General features: G+C 47.7%; 1 protein-coding gene across 1 annotated transcript in view; it reads left to right on the top strand.

The window, feature by feature from the left end:
* Nucleotides 1-15,792, top strand: part of LOC105723213 (slit homolog 3 protein) — a gene marked incomplete at its 5' end in the record, with an annotated part of 119,279 nt that overhangs the window by 87,160 nt on the left and 16,327 nt on the right. Inside the window, 3 exons of the mRNA XM_064376368.1 lie at nucleotides 2,173-2,310; nucleotides 6,639-6,879; nucleotides 9,376-9,506. Of these exons, the coding sequence (XP_064232438.1) occupies nucleotides 2,173-2,310; nucleotides 6,639-6,879; nucleotides 9,376-9,506 (510 nt within the window). The remainder of the gene's footprint in view (nucleotides 1-2,172; nucleotides 2,311-6,638; nucleotides 6,880-9,375; nucleotides 9,507-15,792) is intronic.

The following is a 15,792-nucleotide window of genomic DNA, read 5'->3' as shown; positions in this document are numbered from 1 at the left end:
GGGCACGCAGGGGATAGCTCTAGCTGCCTCTCTTTAGTCAATGGAGAGATATTGTATAGGTTCTCCCTACTAGAGATTCTTGAACCAGCAGCATCCACATCACATGGGCGCTTGCTAGGAATGCCAGTTCCCAGGCCCAACACTGACTCCCTGAATCAGAAGACACATTTTAACAAGATCCCTGGGTGTTTTGTATGCTCATTAAAGTTTGAGACTTGCTGGTATGGAAAGGGCTGTAGCATTTAAAAAGAAGAGTAAGGTAAACACATTTGCCTCCAGACCTCCACTGGTTAGTCTGACAGTGAGAATAGCTAACCTAATTCCTAATAATGACCTCATCAGTAGCCTCAAAGTCCAGGCTTAAAATATTGGATTTTATCTTGTAAGTATTTGGAAGCTATCATTGCCTTGGAAAAAGTCAAATAGCTTAAGTTGCTCTGCAGCTACTTTTTGGAATTCAGGAGACACGCAGATGCCTACCAGGACCAAGTTTAACACAGTAGCAGAAGTAGGCATGGTAGTATATTGAGCACATGCCCCTTGAAGTCATTCTCAGTGTGTTTCCTTGAAAGACTCTGGTTGAACATGTAAGCAGCAACAGGTTATGTATTTCAAATCTGACATTCAAATAAGTAAAGGTGAATTGGTCAGATCTTAGCGGATTTCAGTTTTTGAGCACAGGCCCAGTAAGTCCTCAGTTTCTGGAACTTGTTCCAGTCAAGGACAAGTCACCCCCTCCGTGTCTTACCTAGCTTTGAATCTACGGCCTGCATCATGCTCTGCCAACCCCAGCAATGCCAGTGGGGTTGCCACTTGAGGATTCCACCCACTTCTATTTAGGAGAAGGGAGGAGAGGGATGAGGGAGGACCATCCCTTTGCCCTGAATCTTCCGCGGACTGCTTATCAACCTAAGAGTTCAGAGAGCTTGCTTCCCCTCCCACCCTCACCTCCCTGCCTGTGTCACTTCCTTCTGCCATGCCACCGCCTCCTCTGACTTAAATAGGTTGTGGCTGTTGTTTTTACTCTGCCCACTAGAATTCAGCTGTTGGGCCCAGAAAGGTACACAGGCTTTGCCGGAGGAAGCAGCACCAGTAAGCATTTGCTTACATGTGCCTGTGGGTGCACCTAAGCCCCTGTGACTCAGCCCCTCCGTGCCTTCATGTCTGTTTCTATGGTGGGATTTCGGTTGAACGTTGCCCCAGATGGAGAGTCCCAGGGATGCATGCTTCTGGCCCACACTCAGGGAGGCCAGGTTTTAGCTGGGGAAGCTTCCTCTGGCCAGGTTTTAAACCTTGGCTGGAAGGGTGATGATGGAACCGCTGGTGTACTATTCTGGGAAGGGCCAGATTGGTGTGCAAGACCCGGGGTGGAGCAGGCGTTCCCATCCTCTTGCCCAGGTAATATGAGCCACTTATTAAGGCAGACGAGATTTTGCCTTTCTCATCCTGGTCTGAATCTCAGAGTGCAAACAGTATCATATTCCTCTTCATTCATCTTCTACATATCACATGAATATTAATGTCTAGTGCACTACGCACTATCATTTCATCATTTGTATCATCTTTAAATTGTATCATTTTAAAACAACCATAAGAGGGAAAGTTATTTATCAATTGCATTTAAAGATGAAGGAACTGAAACACAGAGAGGTAATGAGTGACTGATCCACTGAGAACAGTTTCTGACACGCAAGTGTAAACTAAGTGTTATCACTCAGTGAGGGCCTGGGGGTCCTCAGGGAAGTGCCTGCAGCACTCTCTGCCCTCTGGTTTCTTCCTTGCGATGGAATATGGTAGACCCTCCCTTACAGGGTCCTGGGAGGCCTCAATGAGAACTCAGTGAATGGGGCTTAGCACAGTGCCTGACCCAAAGGAAGGACCAAACTGAACGTCAGTTTCATGTAGCAAGTGGCAGATCCAAGCCAAAAGCTGGATGAGTCAACCCTGTGTTCCTCACCCTGGCTCCAGACCACAAGACTCACCCCACCATGAAGGGAACAAAGGCCATGGGTCACCAGGGAAACCTGCTGTGGAGCCAGGCTTTGCAGAGCCCAAAGGAACTTGGGTAGATAGAAGAGATGGGGAGAGGCCACCTGCTGAGGGGGCCGGAGAGTGACTGCCTGGAAGCTGGCCCTGCCTCGAGGAACAGTCTTGCCTCTGCCTGTGTTCCAGGTGTGAGTGTGTCCCTGGCTACAGCGGGAAGCTCTGTGAGACAGACAATGATGACTGCGTGGCCCACAAGTGCCGCCATGGGGCCCAGTGTGTGGACGCAGTCAATGGCTACACATGCACCTGCCCCCAGGGCTTCAGGTAAGACAGGAGGGCACCTCAGGAAGGAGACAGCCTGGGCCAGGTGGCAGGGGCTGGGGCTGACTGGCTAAGGCAGCCAGGGTGGAGACCCAGGCCCAGGTGGCCGTAGCCCTGGTTCTGGGTGGTTCCTTGATTCCCCGACACCTTTGCAGTCCTTACATGTCCCCATGAGGGAAATAGAGCTGGTACTGGTGATCCCACTTTGTTGATGGGAGAAGAGCTACTTGTGGCAACTCCATGTGAAAGCTGGGGTTAGATTCAGCTCACATAATGTCAAGCTTGGGTAGGATGCCATCTGATGGAAGATACCACCATCTTGAAGCCCAGCTTGCAGGGTGGAGGTAGCCACATAGCCACACTGACCAGCATCTTCTTTCTAGGCTGGAGAACAAACATGATGGTTCCTCAGTGGTAACCTCTATTCTACTTCTATTGAATATTTTCAACAGAATGTTGAATTTTTTAACAGAATGTTGAATAATTTGATGACTCTAGATGCTTTATATAAGTGGACTCATACAGCACTTGTCCTTTGTCAGGCTTATTTCACTTAGTATGATATTCTCAAGGTTCATCCACGCTTTGGATATGTCAGAATTCCCTCTGTTTTTACTGCTGAAGAATGTTCCATTGGACAGATAGGCTAAATTTTGTTTATCCATTTATGTTTCCATGGGTGAGAATGTGCTCTTTTAAGCAATCACCCCCAGGCAATTCTGATGACACTGAAATGTAGGGACCTCTGCTCGAGTCCAACTCCATTATTTCATTTCTTGGAGACGGAGTCTTGCTCTGTTCTCCAGGCTGAACTCTCACTCCTGTGCTCAAGCAGTCCTCCCCAGTAACTGGGACTATAGGCTCGTGCCACTGTGGCTGCCCCAAACTCTCTTATCTTTTTTTTTTTTTTTTATGAAACAGATAGACAGAGAGAGAGAGAGAGACAGAGACAGAGAGAGACAGAGAGAGAGAGAAGCTCCCACGCTATTGTGGTGGGAGGGGAACCCAGAGAGGGAAATCTATTCAGGTAGGAGCAGTTGAAGTTTTTTTTTTTTTTTTTTTTTTTTTGCAAATAAGAATATGTACAGGGAAATATTAGTAAATGTTGAATAATAATGATTTATAAGTAAATTTGCAAAAATTTTACTGGATTTACCACATTTAATTACAAATATTAATACTACAGCTATTAAGAAGTCTTAGAGATTCTTAAATGTGGTCTGTAATCTAAACTTATACTTTAAATTCCCAAATAAATGTAAGTACATTTTCCAAATTATGTATAATAAAAGAAATTTGTCTTGTAATCATGACAAAAAAGTTACAAAGCCTTCTTAAGAAGAAGCGCTGTTTATATACAGCCATTTCTTGAAGAGAATTGTTTATAGCACCTGCACGTGTACCAAAATTGATATGTACTTGAGTTCCATAGTCATTCCCACAGAACCTATGTGTATGAAAAATGGTTCCTCCATACATGTGGATTTCACATCCACAAATACTGTATTTTTCAACTCATGTTTGGTTGGAAACAATCCACATATAAGTGGACCTGTGCAGTTCAAACCCATGTTGTTCAAAGGTCAACTGTGTGTGTCTGCATGTATGTATTTAGAGACAGAGATCAAGTATCTTTACCTTCCATGTAAAGGAATTGCTCTTTTATCAAACTCGTTAAGCTGATATCTTTCAGTATCAGTTTTTCAATTAGTATTTGTCTGAAGCTTTTCATTTTTATCAAAACATGTAAGGAAATTTAACAAAATGATAAAGTTTTCAGTATTCTGATTTCCAGAACTGCATTACTTCAGTGGTCACTTTTAGAGTAGGTGTGATGTGGTGCTGAGAAGAATGTATATTCTGTGGATTTGGGGTGGAGAGTTCTGTAAATGTCTATTAGGTTTGCTTGTTCCAGGTCTGAATTCAAGTCCCGGATATCCTTGTTAATTTTCTGTCTCGTTGATCTGTCTGATATTGACAATGGGGTGTTAAAGTCTCCCACTATTATTGTGTGGGTGTCTAAGTCTCTTTGTAAGTCATTAAGAACTTGCCTTATGTATCTGGGTGCTCCTGTATTGGGTGCATATATATTTAGGATCGTTAGGTCTTCTTGTTGCATTGATCCTTTTACCATTATGTAGTGTCTGTCTTTGTCTCTTTTGATCTTTGTTGCTTTAAAGTCTATTTTATCAGAGACAAGAATTGCAACTCCTGCTTTTTTTTTGCTCTCCATTTGCTTGGTAAATCTTCCTGCATCCCTTTATTTTGAGCCTTTGTGTATCCTTGCAGGTGAGATGGGTTTCCTGAATATAACACACCAATGGGTTTTGGCTTTTTATCCAATTTGCCAGTCTGTGTCTTTTGATTGGGACATTTAGTACATTTACATTTAGGGTTCATATTGATATGTGTGAATTTGATACTGCCCTTTAATGCTAGCTGGCTGTTTTGCCCGTTAATTAATGCAGATTCTTCATTATGTTGATGCTCTTTACCATTTGGTATGTTTTTAGAGTGGCTGGTACTGGTTGTTCCTTTCTATGTGTAGTGCCTCTTTCAGGAGGTCTTGTAAAGCAGGTCTGGTGGTGATGAAATCTCTGAGTACTTGCTTGTTCACAAAGGATTTTATTTTTCCTTCATTTATGAAGCTTAGTTTGGCTGGATATGAAATTCTGGGTTGAAAGTTCTTTTCTTTAAGGATGTTGAATATTGGCCCCCACTCTCTTCTGGCTTGTAGGGTTTCTGCCAAGAGATCTGCTGTGAGTCTGATGGGCTTCCCTTTGTGGGTAACCCGACCTTTCTCTCTGGCTGCCTTTAGCATTTTCTCCTTCATTTCAACCCTGGTGAATCTGACGATTATGTGCCTTGGGGTTGCTCTTCTTGAGGAATATCTTTGTGGTGTTCTCTGTATTATTTCCTGGACTTGAATATTGGCCTGCCTTGCTAGGTTGGGGAAGTTTTCCTGGATAATATCCTGAAGAGTATTTTCCATCTTGGATTCATTCTCTTTGTCACATTCAGGTACACCTATCAAATGTAGATTCGGTCTTTTCACATAGTCCCATATTTCTTGGAGACGTTGTTCATTCCTTTTTACCCTTTTTTTTCTAATTTTGCCTTCTCGTTTTATTTCATTGAGTTGATCTTTGACCTCTGATATCCTTTCTTCTGCTTGGTCAATTCAGCTGTTGAAACTTGTGCATGCTTCACGAAGTTCTCATGCTGTGTTTTTCAACTCCATCAATTCACTTATATTCCTCTCTAAGTTGTCTATTCTCGTTAGGATTTCGTCAAATCTTTTTTCAAGGTTCTTAGTTTCTTTGCATTGGGTTAAAACATGTTCTTTTAGCTCACAGAAGTTTCTTATTATCCACCTTCTGAAGCCTGATTCTGTCAATTCATCCCACTCGTTCTCCATCTAGCCTTGTTCCCTTGCTGGTGAGGAGTTGTGATCCCTTGTAGGAGGAGAGGTGTTCTGGTTTCGGGGGTTTTCATCCTTTTTGTGCTGGTTTCTTCCCATCTTTGTGGATTTATCCACCTGTCGTCTTTGTAGTTGCTGACTTTCAGATTGGGTCTCTGAGTGTACGTCCAGTTTGTTGATGATGAATTTATTTCTGTTTCTTAGTTTTCCTTCTAACAGTCTGGCCCCTCTGCTGTAGGACTGCTGAGGTCCACTCCAGGCCCTGCTTGCCTGGGGATCTCCTGCAGCAGCTGCAGATCAGTAAGGGTTGCTACTAGTTTCTTCTTCTTGTCCCAGAAGGATACCTGCCAAATGTCAGTCTGGGCTCTCCTTTATAAGATGACTCTTTGGGTATGCGGGGGTCAGGGAGCTTCTTGAGGAGACAGTCTGTCCTTTATAGGAGCTCAAGTGCTGAGCTGTGAGCTCCATTGTTCATTCAGAGCTGCTGGGCAGGTACGTTTAAGTCTGCTGCAGCAGGACTCATAAACCCCCCCTTTTTTTCCCCAGGTGCTCTGTCCCGGGGAGTTAGGGGTTTATTTATGAGTTTCCATTGTATTGCTGCCTTTTTTTCAGGGCTGCCCTGCCCAGCAGGTAATGGCAGATGCCCCTTCCCCACAGAGCTGGACCTTCCCGGGTTCAGCTGTGCTTGCTGTGAAACTCTTCTCTTATCTTAAAAATGGGAAATCTGGGACTTAGAGAAGGAAAAGCTCTTGCCCTAGTTAGCGACAGGGCTGAAACTAGCCCCTAGAACTAGTGTTACTTACCACCTCACTCCACTGCTCTACTCAAGGTTCTTTGGCCTGAGTAACTGTGATTGTCTCCTCTTGGCCATTGTCCTGTCTTCCTCCTGGTTCTCTCCCCCTGCTTCCAGTGGACTCTTCTGCGAGCACCCCCCACCCATGGTCCTGCTACAGACCAGCCCGTGTGACCAGTACGAGTGCCAGAACGGGGCCCAGTGCATCGTGGTGCAGCAGGAACCCACCTGCCGCTGCCCACCAGGCTTCGCTGGCCCCAGATGCGAGAAGCTCATCACCGTCAACTTTGTGGGCAAGGACTCCTACGTGGAACTGGCCTCCGCCAAGGTCCGACCCCAGGCCAACATCTCCCTGCAGGTGCGTCCCACCCTGCCCTGCCCTTAGAAGGACCTCAACATGCCCCAAGCTCTGATTGTTCAGAAAATTTCTGGAATGCCCCATCTTAGCAGTAAAGCACCATCAGGGACAACACTCAGCCTGAGGACACCTGAACCAACTCATTCACAGTGTTCTATTGATAACTCCTGACCAGCTCTCACTGCAAACTGCAGTCCCCACTTCCAGCCTCATTCACTCATTCCTCCAGAAAATATTCATTCAGCTATTGTATGCCAGACACTGTGCCACAGAACTCAGATTCAATTCAAGACAGACAAAACCCGTCTGAGGCAGAATGGCAAGGACAGGGACAGCGGCAACCCTGGGGGCTGTGGGAGCACATAGGAGAGGCAGTGATCACAGCCTGTGGAGGAGAATCAGGGAAGGCTCCCCAGAGGCAGTGATCACAAAGCTGAGCTCTGAAGGGTGAACAGGAGCTTGCCTGATGAAGTGTAAAAGGGTGGTGGGGCCTGAGGGGACCGGAGAAGAACAGAAGTTGGGGGGTGTCCACATCTGGGGCTCATGGAGAAATCAGCTTGCGGCAAAGGTCCAGAGGAATGGAAATGCATTTAGCACAAACCAAGTTCTTTTCCAACTTCTCCCAGGTTCCTTACCTGTAGACGAAGCACATTTATTCCAAACTGCATTTCTGGGCAACATAAATGTTCTTCTGGAAGGGGGATTGGCAGGGAAGGTGTAGGACAGACAAAGAGGCCCCTGCCTGCAGGTTTGCTGTGGAGAAGGAGCCACCTGGGTTGGGCATTTCTGGGTGCTACTGGGCACTAACTAGGGCTCTGGCCTTTTTTTTTTGTTATGGCCATTAGCTCGGGTTTAAACCTTGGCTCGTGGGCTTATAGAGAAAATAGCTATTCAACAAAGATCTAATTGGCACCTATATGTGCCAGGCATTATTCTAGACACAGAAGTCATAGAAGTGCACAAAAAGTTCAAACTGCCTCACCTTGTGCAGCTTACAGCCCAGTGGACAGGCCTCTGAGATAAGGCTTGACCATGGGCACAAAAAAGGAGGAGGCTCTGGCTGTCATCACCCACTCCTGCCTTCCTCCCGCAGTCCCACCCACGCAGGCTAGTCAAGACAGCTCCCAGTGCCCCCAGCATCTAGATGTCCTCTCAGACTTACCTGCTTCATACCCCATTCCTCAGGCCAGACGTACCAGGTGATGGGGGCCCGTCCACTAATCCAAGAATGTCATTCCTGGTGGCTGACTTTGAGTGCAACTTCTGAAACCAGTGACTTTCAGCCTTGGCAATACTTTAGAATCACCTAGAGAACTTTTTAAATCATCTTTAGCCAGGTGTAGTGGCTCACGCCTGTAGTCCCAACACTTTGGGAGGTGGAGCTGGGTGGATCACTTGAGGTCAAGAGTTCAAGACCAGACTGGCCAACATGGTGAAACCCAGTCTCTACCAAAAATACAAAAATTAGCTGGGCGTGGTGGTGTGTGCCTGTAATCCCAGCTACTTGGGAGGCTGAGGCGGGAGAATAGCTTGAATGGAGGAGGCAGAGGTTGTGGTGAGCCGAGATCACGCCACTGCACTACAGCCTGGGCAACAGAGCAGGACTCTGTCTCAAAAAACTAAATAAATAAAAAAATAAAATTGCCTTTGCCTGGGCCCCACCTGCAAGAGATTCATGTGTAGCTGGTCTGGGGTAAAGTCTAGACACTGGTATTTTTTTAATTCCCCAGATGACTCTTAGCACAGTGCCTGGTTCCTAGCAAACATTGAATTAATGATCATTGTTAGCATTTTCTTTATAACTCTTATTATTCAACCAGGCACAGTGCCTCACGCCTGTAATCCCAGGATTCTGGGAGGCCAAGGTGGGTGAATCATTTTAGGTCAGGAGTTTGAGACCAGCATGGTCAACATGGTGAAATCCTGTCTCTACTAAAAATACAAAAATTAGCCAGGCATGGGGGTAGGCACCTGTAGTCCCAGCTACTCAGGAGGCTGAAGCACCAGAAATGCCTGAAGCTGGGAATGGAGGCTGCAGTGAGCCGAGATTGCGCCACTCCATTCCAGCCTGGGCCACGATTCTGTCTCAAACAAACAAACAAACCAAAAAAAAAAACCCTTATTGTTCTACTTTATACAGAGAGACAGAGGCCAAAGAAGGGCCAGAACTTGGATGGAATCATGTTGTGCACCAGAGGGAGAGGGCAGATTAGAGCTCGGGCCTCCTGACACCATGAATATATGAACATAGTGGTGCATAGTAGGCGCTCAGTAAAAATGTGTTGAACTGGTTTGCTCAGTCAGCACTTGCTGAGGTATAAGTCCAGGCCTTACCTTCTGGGGATTTACCTACTAGATGAAGGAGGAAGGATGGATGTGAATTTAGACCCAGCACAGATTCAGAAGCTGCTGCCTAGAAGAAGGTTCTGTGATATGAGCAGGGGAGGTTCAGTCTCAGGTGAGCCCTCACTAACACGCCCTGGCTGCTTTCTCCAGGTGGCCACCGACAAGGACAACGGCATCCTTCTCTACAAAGGAGACAATGACCCCCTGGCGCTGGAGCTGTACCAGGGCCACGTGCGGCTGGTCTACGACAGCCTGAGTTCCCCTCCAACCACAGTGTACAGGTAAGGGCCTCGCTCCCTCCTGACCCACTGTGTGTTCCTCCACATCCTCCTGGCCCCTACCATGCATATGCTCATGCACACACACTTCCTCCTCGCAGGGTGGCGGGTGGGAGGGAGAAAGGCGGTGTCGGAGGAAGAGGCCAGGCCTGTGGAGGGGAGGTGACACCTCATCACCATAAGATAAACGGGCAGCTGGCCACTGTGTGGGAGTGCCCGCTGCAGTGGGGACAAGGCTGCTTAATGAGGTGCCCTTTTCAAAATGTCATCTTAATCTTTTATTATTTTAAGAAAGACAACAGGGGACAATTAGCATGCAACTCAAGGGGAAGAAACTCAAGGGCACTAAGGGAGCAGGGCCACTCTGTAGGTGACTTTCAAACCGTTCTAAAGGGCAGCTTTTCCTAAACTTCAGCCTCTCCAGCAGCTCGTGCATGAATGGAGTGGCAGCTGGACTTTCACTTCAGATGCTGCCTTACAGCAACTTTCAACTGCTCACTTTTTTTTTTAGATGGAGTCTTGCTTTTTTGCCCCAGCTGGAGTGCAATGTAGCAATCTCAGCTCACTGCATCCTCCATCTCTCAGGTTCAAGTGATTCTCCTGCCTCAGCCTCCCTGGTAACTAGGATTACAGGCATCTGACACCACACCTGGCTAATTTTTGTATTTTTAGTAGACATGGGGTTTCGCCATGTTGGTTAGGCTGGTCTCGAACTCCTGATCTCAGGTGCTCCACCCGCCTTGGCCTCCCAAAGTGCTGGGATTACAGGTGCGAGCCACTTCACCTGGCCAACCGTTCACTTTTTGAATGTAGCTGCTCCTTAAGGAATTATCATCTGGAGAGTCACAGATATGCTAGTTGGATATGTTAGATTTTTTTTCCACTTCTCAGTAATAAATACTAAATAACTATTAAAATAAAAGTTATAAATATTTTTATAATAGTTATAAAAATGACTATTAAAAGTTAAAAATGTCTGTTACACCTAAAATCACGTCAAACTACCAGTAGAAGTAGAGCCAAGCCTTACAGAAGCCACAGTACAAAAGAGAGGCCACACTGTCCCCTCAGAGGCAAGAGCACATTTCACAGGGATTGGTGAGGAGCTGCAACTTTTAGACTTTTTTTCTCTGTTAACTAAATCTTTTCTTCCATTAAAATTTTATATGGAGGCCCCACTCCTGTAATCCTAGCACTTTGGGAGGCCGAGGCAATTAGATCACAAGATCAGGAGTTCAAGACCAGCCTGACCAATATGGTGAAACCCCATCTTAATTCAAATTACTAAAATTCAGGCATGGTGGCGCGTGCCTGTAGTCCCAGCTACTCGGGAGGCTGAGGCAGGAGAACCGCTCGAACCTGGGAGGGGGAGGTTGCAGTGAGCCAAGATCATGCCACTGCACTCCAGCCTGAGTGACAGAGTGAGATTCCATCTCAAAAAAAAAAAAAAAAATTATATTGAACTTAAGAATCATAAATACATAGAAGCAAGACCACCCTGCAGGGTTGGAGGGAACAAAGATTCCCCCTCCACACATGCTGTTGTCAAGGTCCCTGGTAAATCATCCAACAAACCCAGTTTGAAAGCCATTAGCTCAAACCAGCGGTTCTCAGAGCGTGGTCCCCGAGGCAACAGTACCAGCATCACCTGCAGGCATGATAGAAATGCACATTTTCAGGCCGTACCACAGAACTACTGAATCCGAAACCCTAGGGGTTAGCTCTGACACACCTGTGCTTCAGGGGCCTTCCGGGTGATTCTGATGCACAAGTCTCAGAAGCACCAGTTTCCACAGGAAAACCTCCTGCAGAAGGAGTGGTTTGAGTTGGGCCTTGAAGAAAGGGAAGAACTTGTGAGAGCAGAGAGAACAGGTGGGCAAGCCATGCTGGGAGAATGGCAAAGACAGACAAGGGGCAAGGAAAAGGGCGTTGACCAGAGCAGGAGGCTCCTGGTGGAGCGTGGGTAAAGACCAGCCAGGTTAGGACAGTCGGGCTCACCCCCATGGTCTTCCTAGAGCCTGGGCTGCCTAGCCTCTGTGTCCCTGGAGCCATGGGTTCTGGGCCAAGTGGAGAGGACAGAGAGCCAAGGAGGCAGGACCAGGGCAGCCTGTGAAGTATTTGCTGTCACATAAATCCAGGTGTGAACAAGTGATTCAGCCTCTTCGCTTCCCCCCACCACCACCACCATGTAATGTGAGCAATAGCAGGATCTACCTCCTAGGGCAGTCAGAGGATTGAAGTAACTTTGGAGGAAGTGCTTGGCAAATTAAGCCTTTACACAGACATGTCAAGGACAGAAGGTGAAAGCCAGGCTTCCAGAAACAGCTGAGCCCTGCCCTGAGCTGGGGGCCTTCCCAGGCAGAGCCCAGCCTTTGCCCTCCGCTGACATTAGCTGTCAGGGCTAGTGATTTGGTAAAGGGCCGGTGTGGGTGGTAGGAATGTCACAGCACTGTGCTGAGTTAGGAAATGGAAGGTCAGAGAATTGCTGTCCGGAAGCTGCTGTCAGGGAGCCTTGAGGCTGAGCAGGTAGGTGGCCCTGGAGAGACGCCAGGCTCTGTCTTAGCCATGGGGAGACCAAGTTAAGGATGTCCAGTCATTCCCAGCCTAGATCTTCATGCTGAGCCAGTAACAGATCTTTAGTACCCTTCTTCCCATTCACAATCCTCAGGGGCCCAAGGCTCTAGCAATTCCATATTAAAGCGGTTTTGCTTCCAAACACTTTTCCCTGAGGCAGCCCTGTTCCTGTTCCCAGTAGTACACTCACACTCACTCCACATCAATCAGGCCCCATGTTTGGGCCAGACCCTGGGCTAGGCGCAGAGGCCAGAGAGCTAAACAAACATAGTCCAGGGAAGAAGACACACATATCAATGAGCAGTGGTTCCACAGCAGAATCAAATCATTCTCACTGGAGGCACTGCTGTCATGCTACAGGCACACCAATGATGAAGCAAAGTTATTTTTTGTTTTGGGGGTTTTGTGGGTTTTTTTTTTTTTTTTTTGAGACAGTGTCTCGATGTGTCACCCAGGTTGGAGTGCAGTGGCGTGATCACAGCTCCCTGCAATCTCCACCTCCCAGCCTCAAGTGATCCTCCTACCTGGGACTGCAGGTGTGCACCACAACATCTAACTAATTTTTGTTTTTGTTTTCTGTGGGAGAGACAGAGTTTCATCATGTTGCTCAGGCTGGTCTTGAGCTCCTGGGCTGAAGCAATTTGTCTACCTTGGCCTCCCAGAGTGCTGGGATTACAGGCATGAGCCACTGTGCTCAGCAAGAGCAAATATTTTTGCTTGGAGGACCCTGGAGGAGGAGGTAGTGTTTGAGCTGAGACATGACCTGTGCCTCAGAAGCATTTTCTTAGGCTGAGCAGTGAGGAAGCCCTGGGGAGGAGTAGGTCCCATCAGCCAGCATGGAAACCACGTGGGAGGGCTGAGGTTAATGGAGGGCACAGGCTGAGCTGGCCAGCAGCTGAGGGGGCCAGGAGGCCAGTCCAGCCACAAAAAATGAGATCTCCGCCTCAGCATCAGTGCAACAACCTCCAGCCACCCAGGAAGGCCACCTTGGCCTCAGAGCCAGAGCCAGAGAGCCCAACCAAAGCTTTTCTAATCGGGGGAGTTGGCAGCCACCAGCTTTTGGCCCACTAAGGCCCAGTGACCAGCCTCAGAGTGAGGATGACAGCCTGAGTTCCCAACAGGGACTTGCAGGCTAGATTCCATAGTCTCCATTCTGCCCACGCCTGATGTTGTTCATCTACACAGCCGTAATCACAGATGACGACAAGGCAATACCACGATGATGAGGTGCAGGTGACGAGGGCACATCAACATTCTATTCTAGGCCCCAGGGCAAATACACAGAAAAGCCCACCTGAGCCCCTCCTTGCCCCAGAATGGGGTCAGACTTCACTATTCCTTGGCACTGAGACTTGAGAGAAGGCCACACTCACCTGCCAGCAAGACCAAATGGCCACATAGGTAACAGACATGGGGAAAATGGGCTGGGGTCCCCATAGGGAATGGTGGGGGCTGCAGTAGCCTAGAGGGTGGAGCCCCATCCAAAGGAGCAGCTGACCTCAGCTCCAGCAGACACTGCCATGTGGGAATGCAGATTATCAAAAGAAGCAGGACCATCAGGGTTTCTATGTGAGATATCTAAGTTTTTGAATGTTGGCCATTTTAAAACACAGCATGGGAGCTCTCTTTGAATGCAATGCAGTGCATGCTCTCCAAGTCTTGATTTCTGCAATCCTATCCACCGCCAAGGTCTTTGTCTCATTCGATCCTCACTCCTATTTTAGAGATAAGAAGCCTCATGTTAGAAGCCCAGAAAGTGGCAGAGCTAGGATTTAAATCCGGGTCAGGTTTCCACCCAAACCAGCTCTCCCACCGTGCTGGCTCTGGAACATGAAGGGCAGGGCCAAGGGAGAGTGGAGGCTGTGCTACAGGAGTAGGGGGTTGCTGCAGTGGGGCCTGAGGTCTCCACCTGCTGCCTACCCGAAATCTCAGAAACTCTTTGTTACTGTGAGCCTCTATCGCCACCTAGTGGTCACAACTCTGCATCCAGGTTTGAGCAACCAGCACCTAGAGGAATAACCAACCCTTCCTCCCTCCCTCAGTGGCCTAGGGTCCTGTGGCTTGGAGACATGAACTTCAGTCCTGCCTCCACCACGCCCACCTTAAGACCTCAGGCTGAGCACCTTAAGTCTCTGAGCCTTAAGTCTCTAACTTCAAAAATGGAGGAAAAAGTATGCCTCCTTCCTGGGGGTTGTTAGGGTTAAGTAAGAGAATACAAGTTAACTGCTAAGCCTAGGGTAGCACAATGCCTGGCCTCTACTAAGGGATTAACACTTGTCCACCATTAGTATTAAAAGCAAGAGAAAGCTGGGCATGGTGGCTCACACCTGTAACCCCAGCACTCTGGGAGGACAAGGCAGGAGGATCGCTTGAGCCCAGGAGGCTGAGAGCATCCTGGGCCACATAGTGAGACTCCATCTGTGCAAAAAAAATTTTTAAAACTAGCCAAGCACAGTAGTGCACACCTATGGTGCTAGCTGCTTGAGAGGCTGAGGCAGGAGGATCATTTGAGCCCTGGAGGTCAAGGCTGCAGTGAGCTGTGATTGCACCACTGTGCTGCAGCCTAGGTGACAGAGCAAGACCCTATCTCAAGAAATAAATAAATAAATAAATAAATGAAAGCAGAGGCAAAAAGGCCATGGGCCACTCTGGCCAATTCCTGTGGTCATGCCAGTTCCAGGCAGGATGCATGCAGCCCCACCCTGACAACTCCAGAGCTCTCCACCTCCCAGTTGGCACCAGTTCAGTCTGGTCCAGTGAGGAACACCCTCAGAGCTCCCTCCTCTCTCCTGAAATCCTTAAATATCTCTCCAGGAGACTAATTACTGGCGCTTGGGACCACTATATAGTCATTTCTTTTCTCATGAACCTTAGGTTGTTATTGTTTTTTCCATTTTTTTCTCTACTTTCGTCACAGTAGAGCCATTTTCCCATTGTTACTTTATTTCAAAGGCCAAGATTTAATAATGATTTTTTTTTTTTTGAGACGGAGTTTCACACTGTTGGCTGGGCTGGAGTACCGTGGTGAGATCTCGGCTCACTGCAACTTTTGCCTCCCAGGTTCAAGTGATTCTCCTGCCTCAGCCTCCTGAGAAGCTAGGATTACAGGCGCCTGCCACCATACCCAGCTAACTTTTTGTATTTTTAGTATAGACAGGGTTTTTTCTATGTTGGCCAGGCTGGTCTTGAACTCCTGACCTTGTCATCTGCCCGCTTGGCCTCCCAAAGTGCTGGGATTACAGGCATAAGCCACTGTGCGTGGCCATAATTTTTCCTTCAAAGGCAAGTAGAAATGGAGGCATCCTTTGGGATGGTGGGGAAAAAAAAAAAACAGACCCTTTAGCACTCCCTACCCTGAACCTCCAGAGACACACAGTTTGAAAAACACTTGCTTTAGCCATTATATCCAGGACACCCTGGTTAAAAGGTGCCAGGAAGAGACAACCTGTTAACCCAAGAGCACCCACTGGCATAGATAATGGTATGGGAGGTTTGCATTTGGAAGCAATCCTGACTTTGAACCTCAGTTCCAGCACTTCTTAGCAGTGTGGCCTCTATCAGGTTACTTAGCTTCCTTCCCTAAAATGGGACTCCCAACAGTCCCCTCCTCAGAGATGGGAATGAGCCAGTGGGAGTGTACAGAGACTCAAAGCCCTGGGTGGCTGTAAGGTTGTCAAATCAGCAGGCAGGCTCTTCCAGGGCCCACTAACCTACT

The sequence above is a fragment of the Aotus nancymaae genome, unplaced genomic scaffold, assembly GCF_030222135.1.
Source record: "Aotus nancymaae isolate 86718 unplaced genomic scaffold, 86718_ANA_hifiasm-v0.15.2.pri h1tg000015l_0, whole genome shotgun sequence".
NCBI lineage: Eukaryota > Metazoa > Chordata > Mammalia > Primates > Aotidae > Aotus > Aotus nancymaae.
Note: the sequence above shows the minus strand (reverse complement) of the source record. Positions and strands in the feature narration are given on the sequence as shown.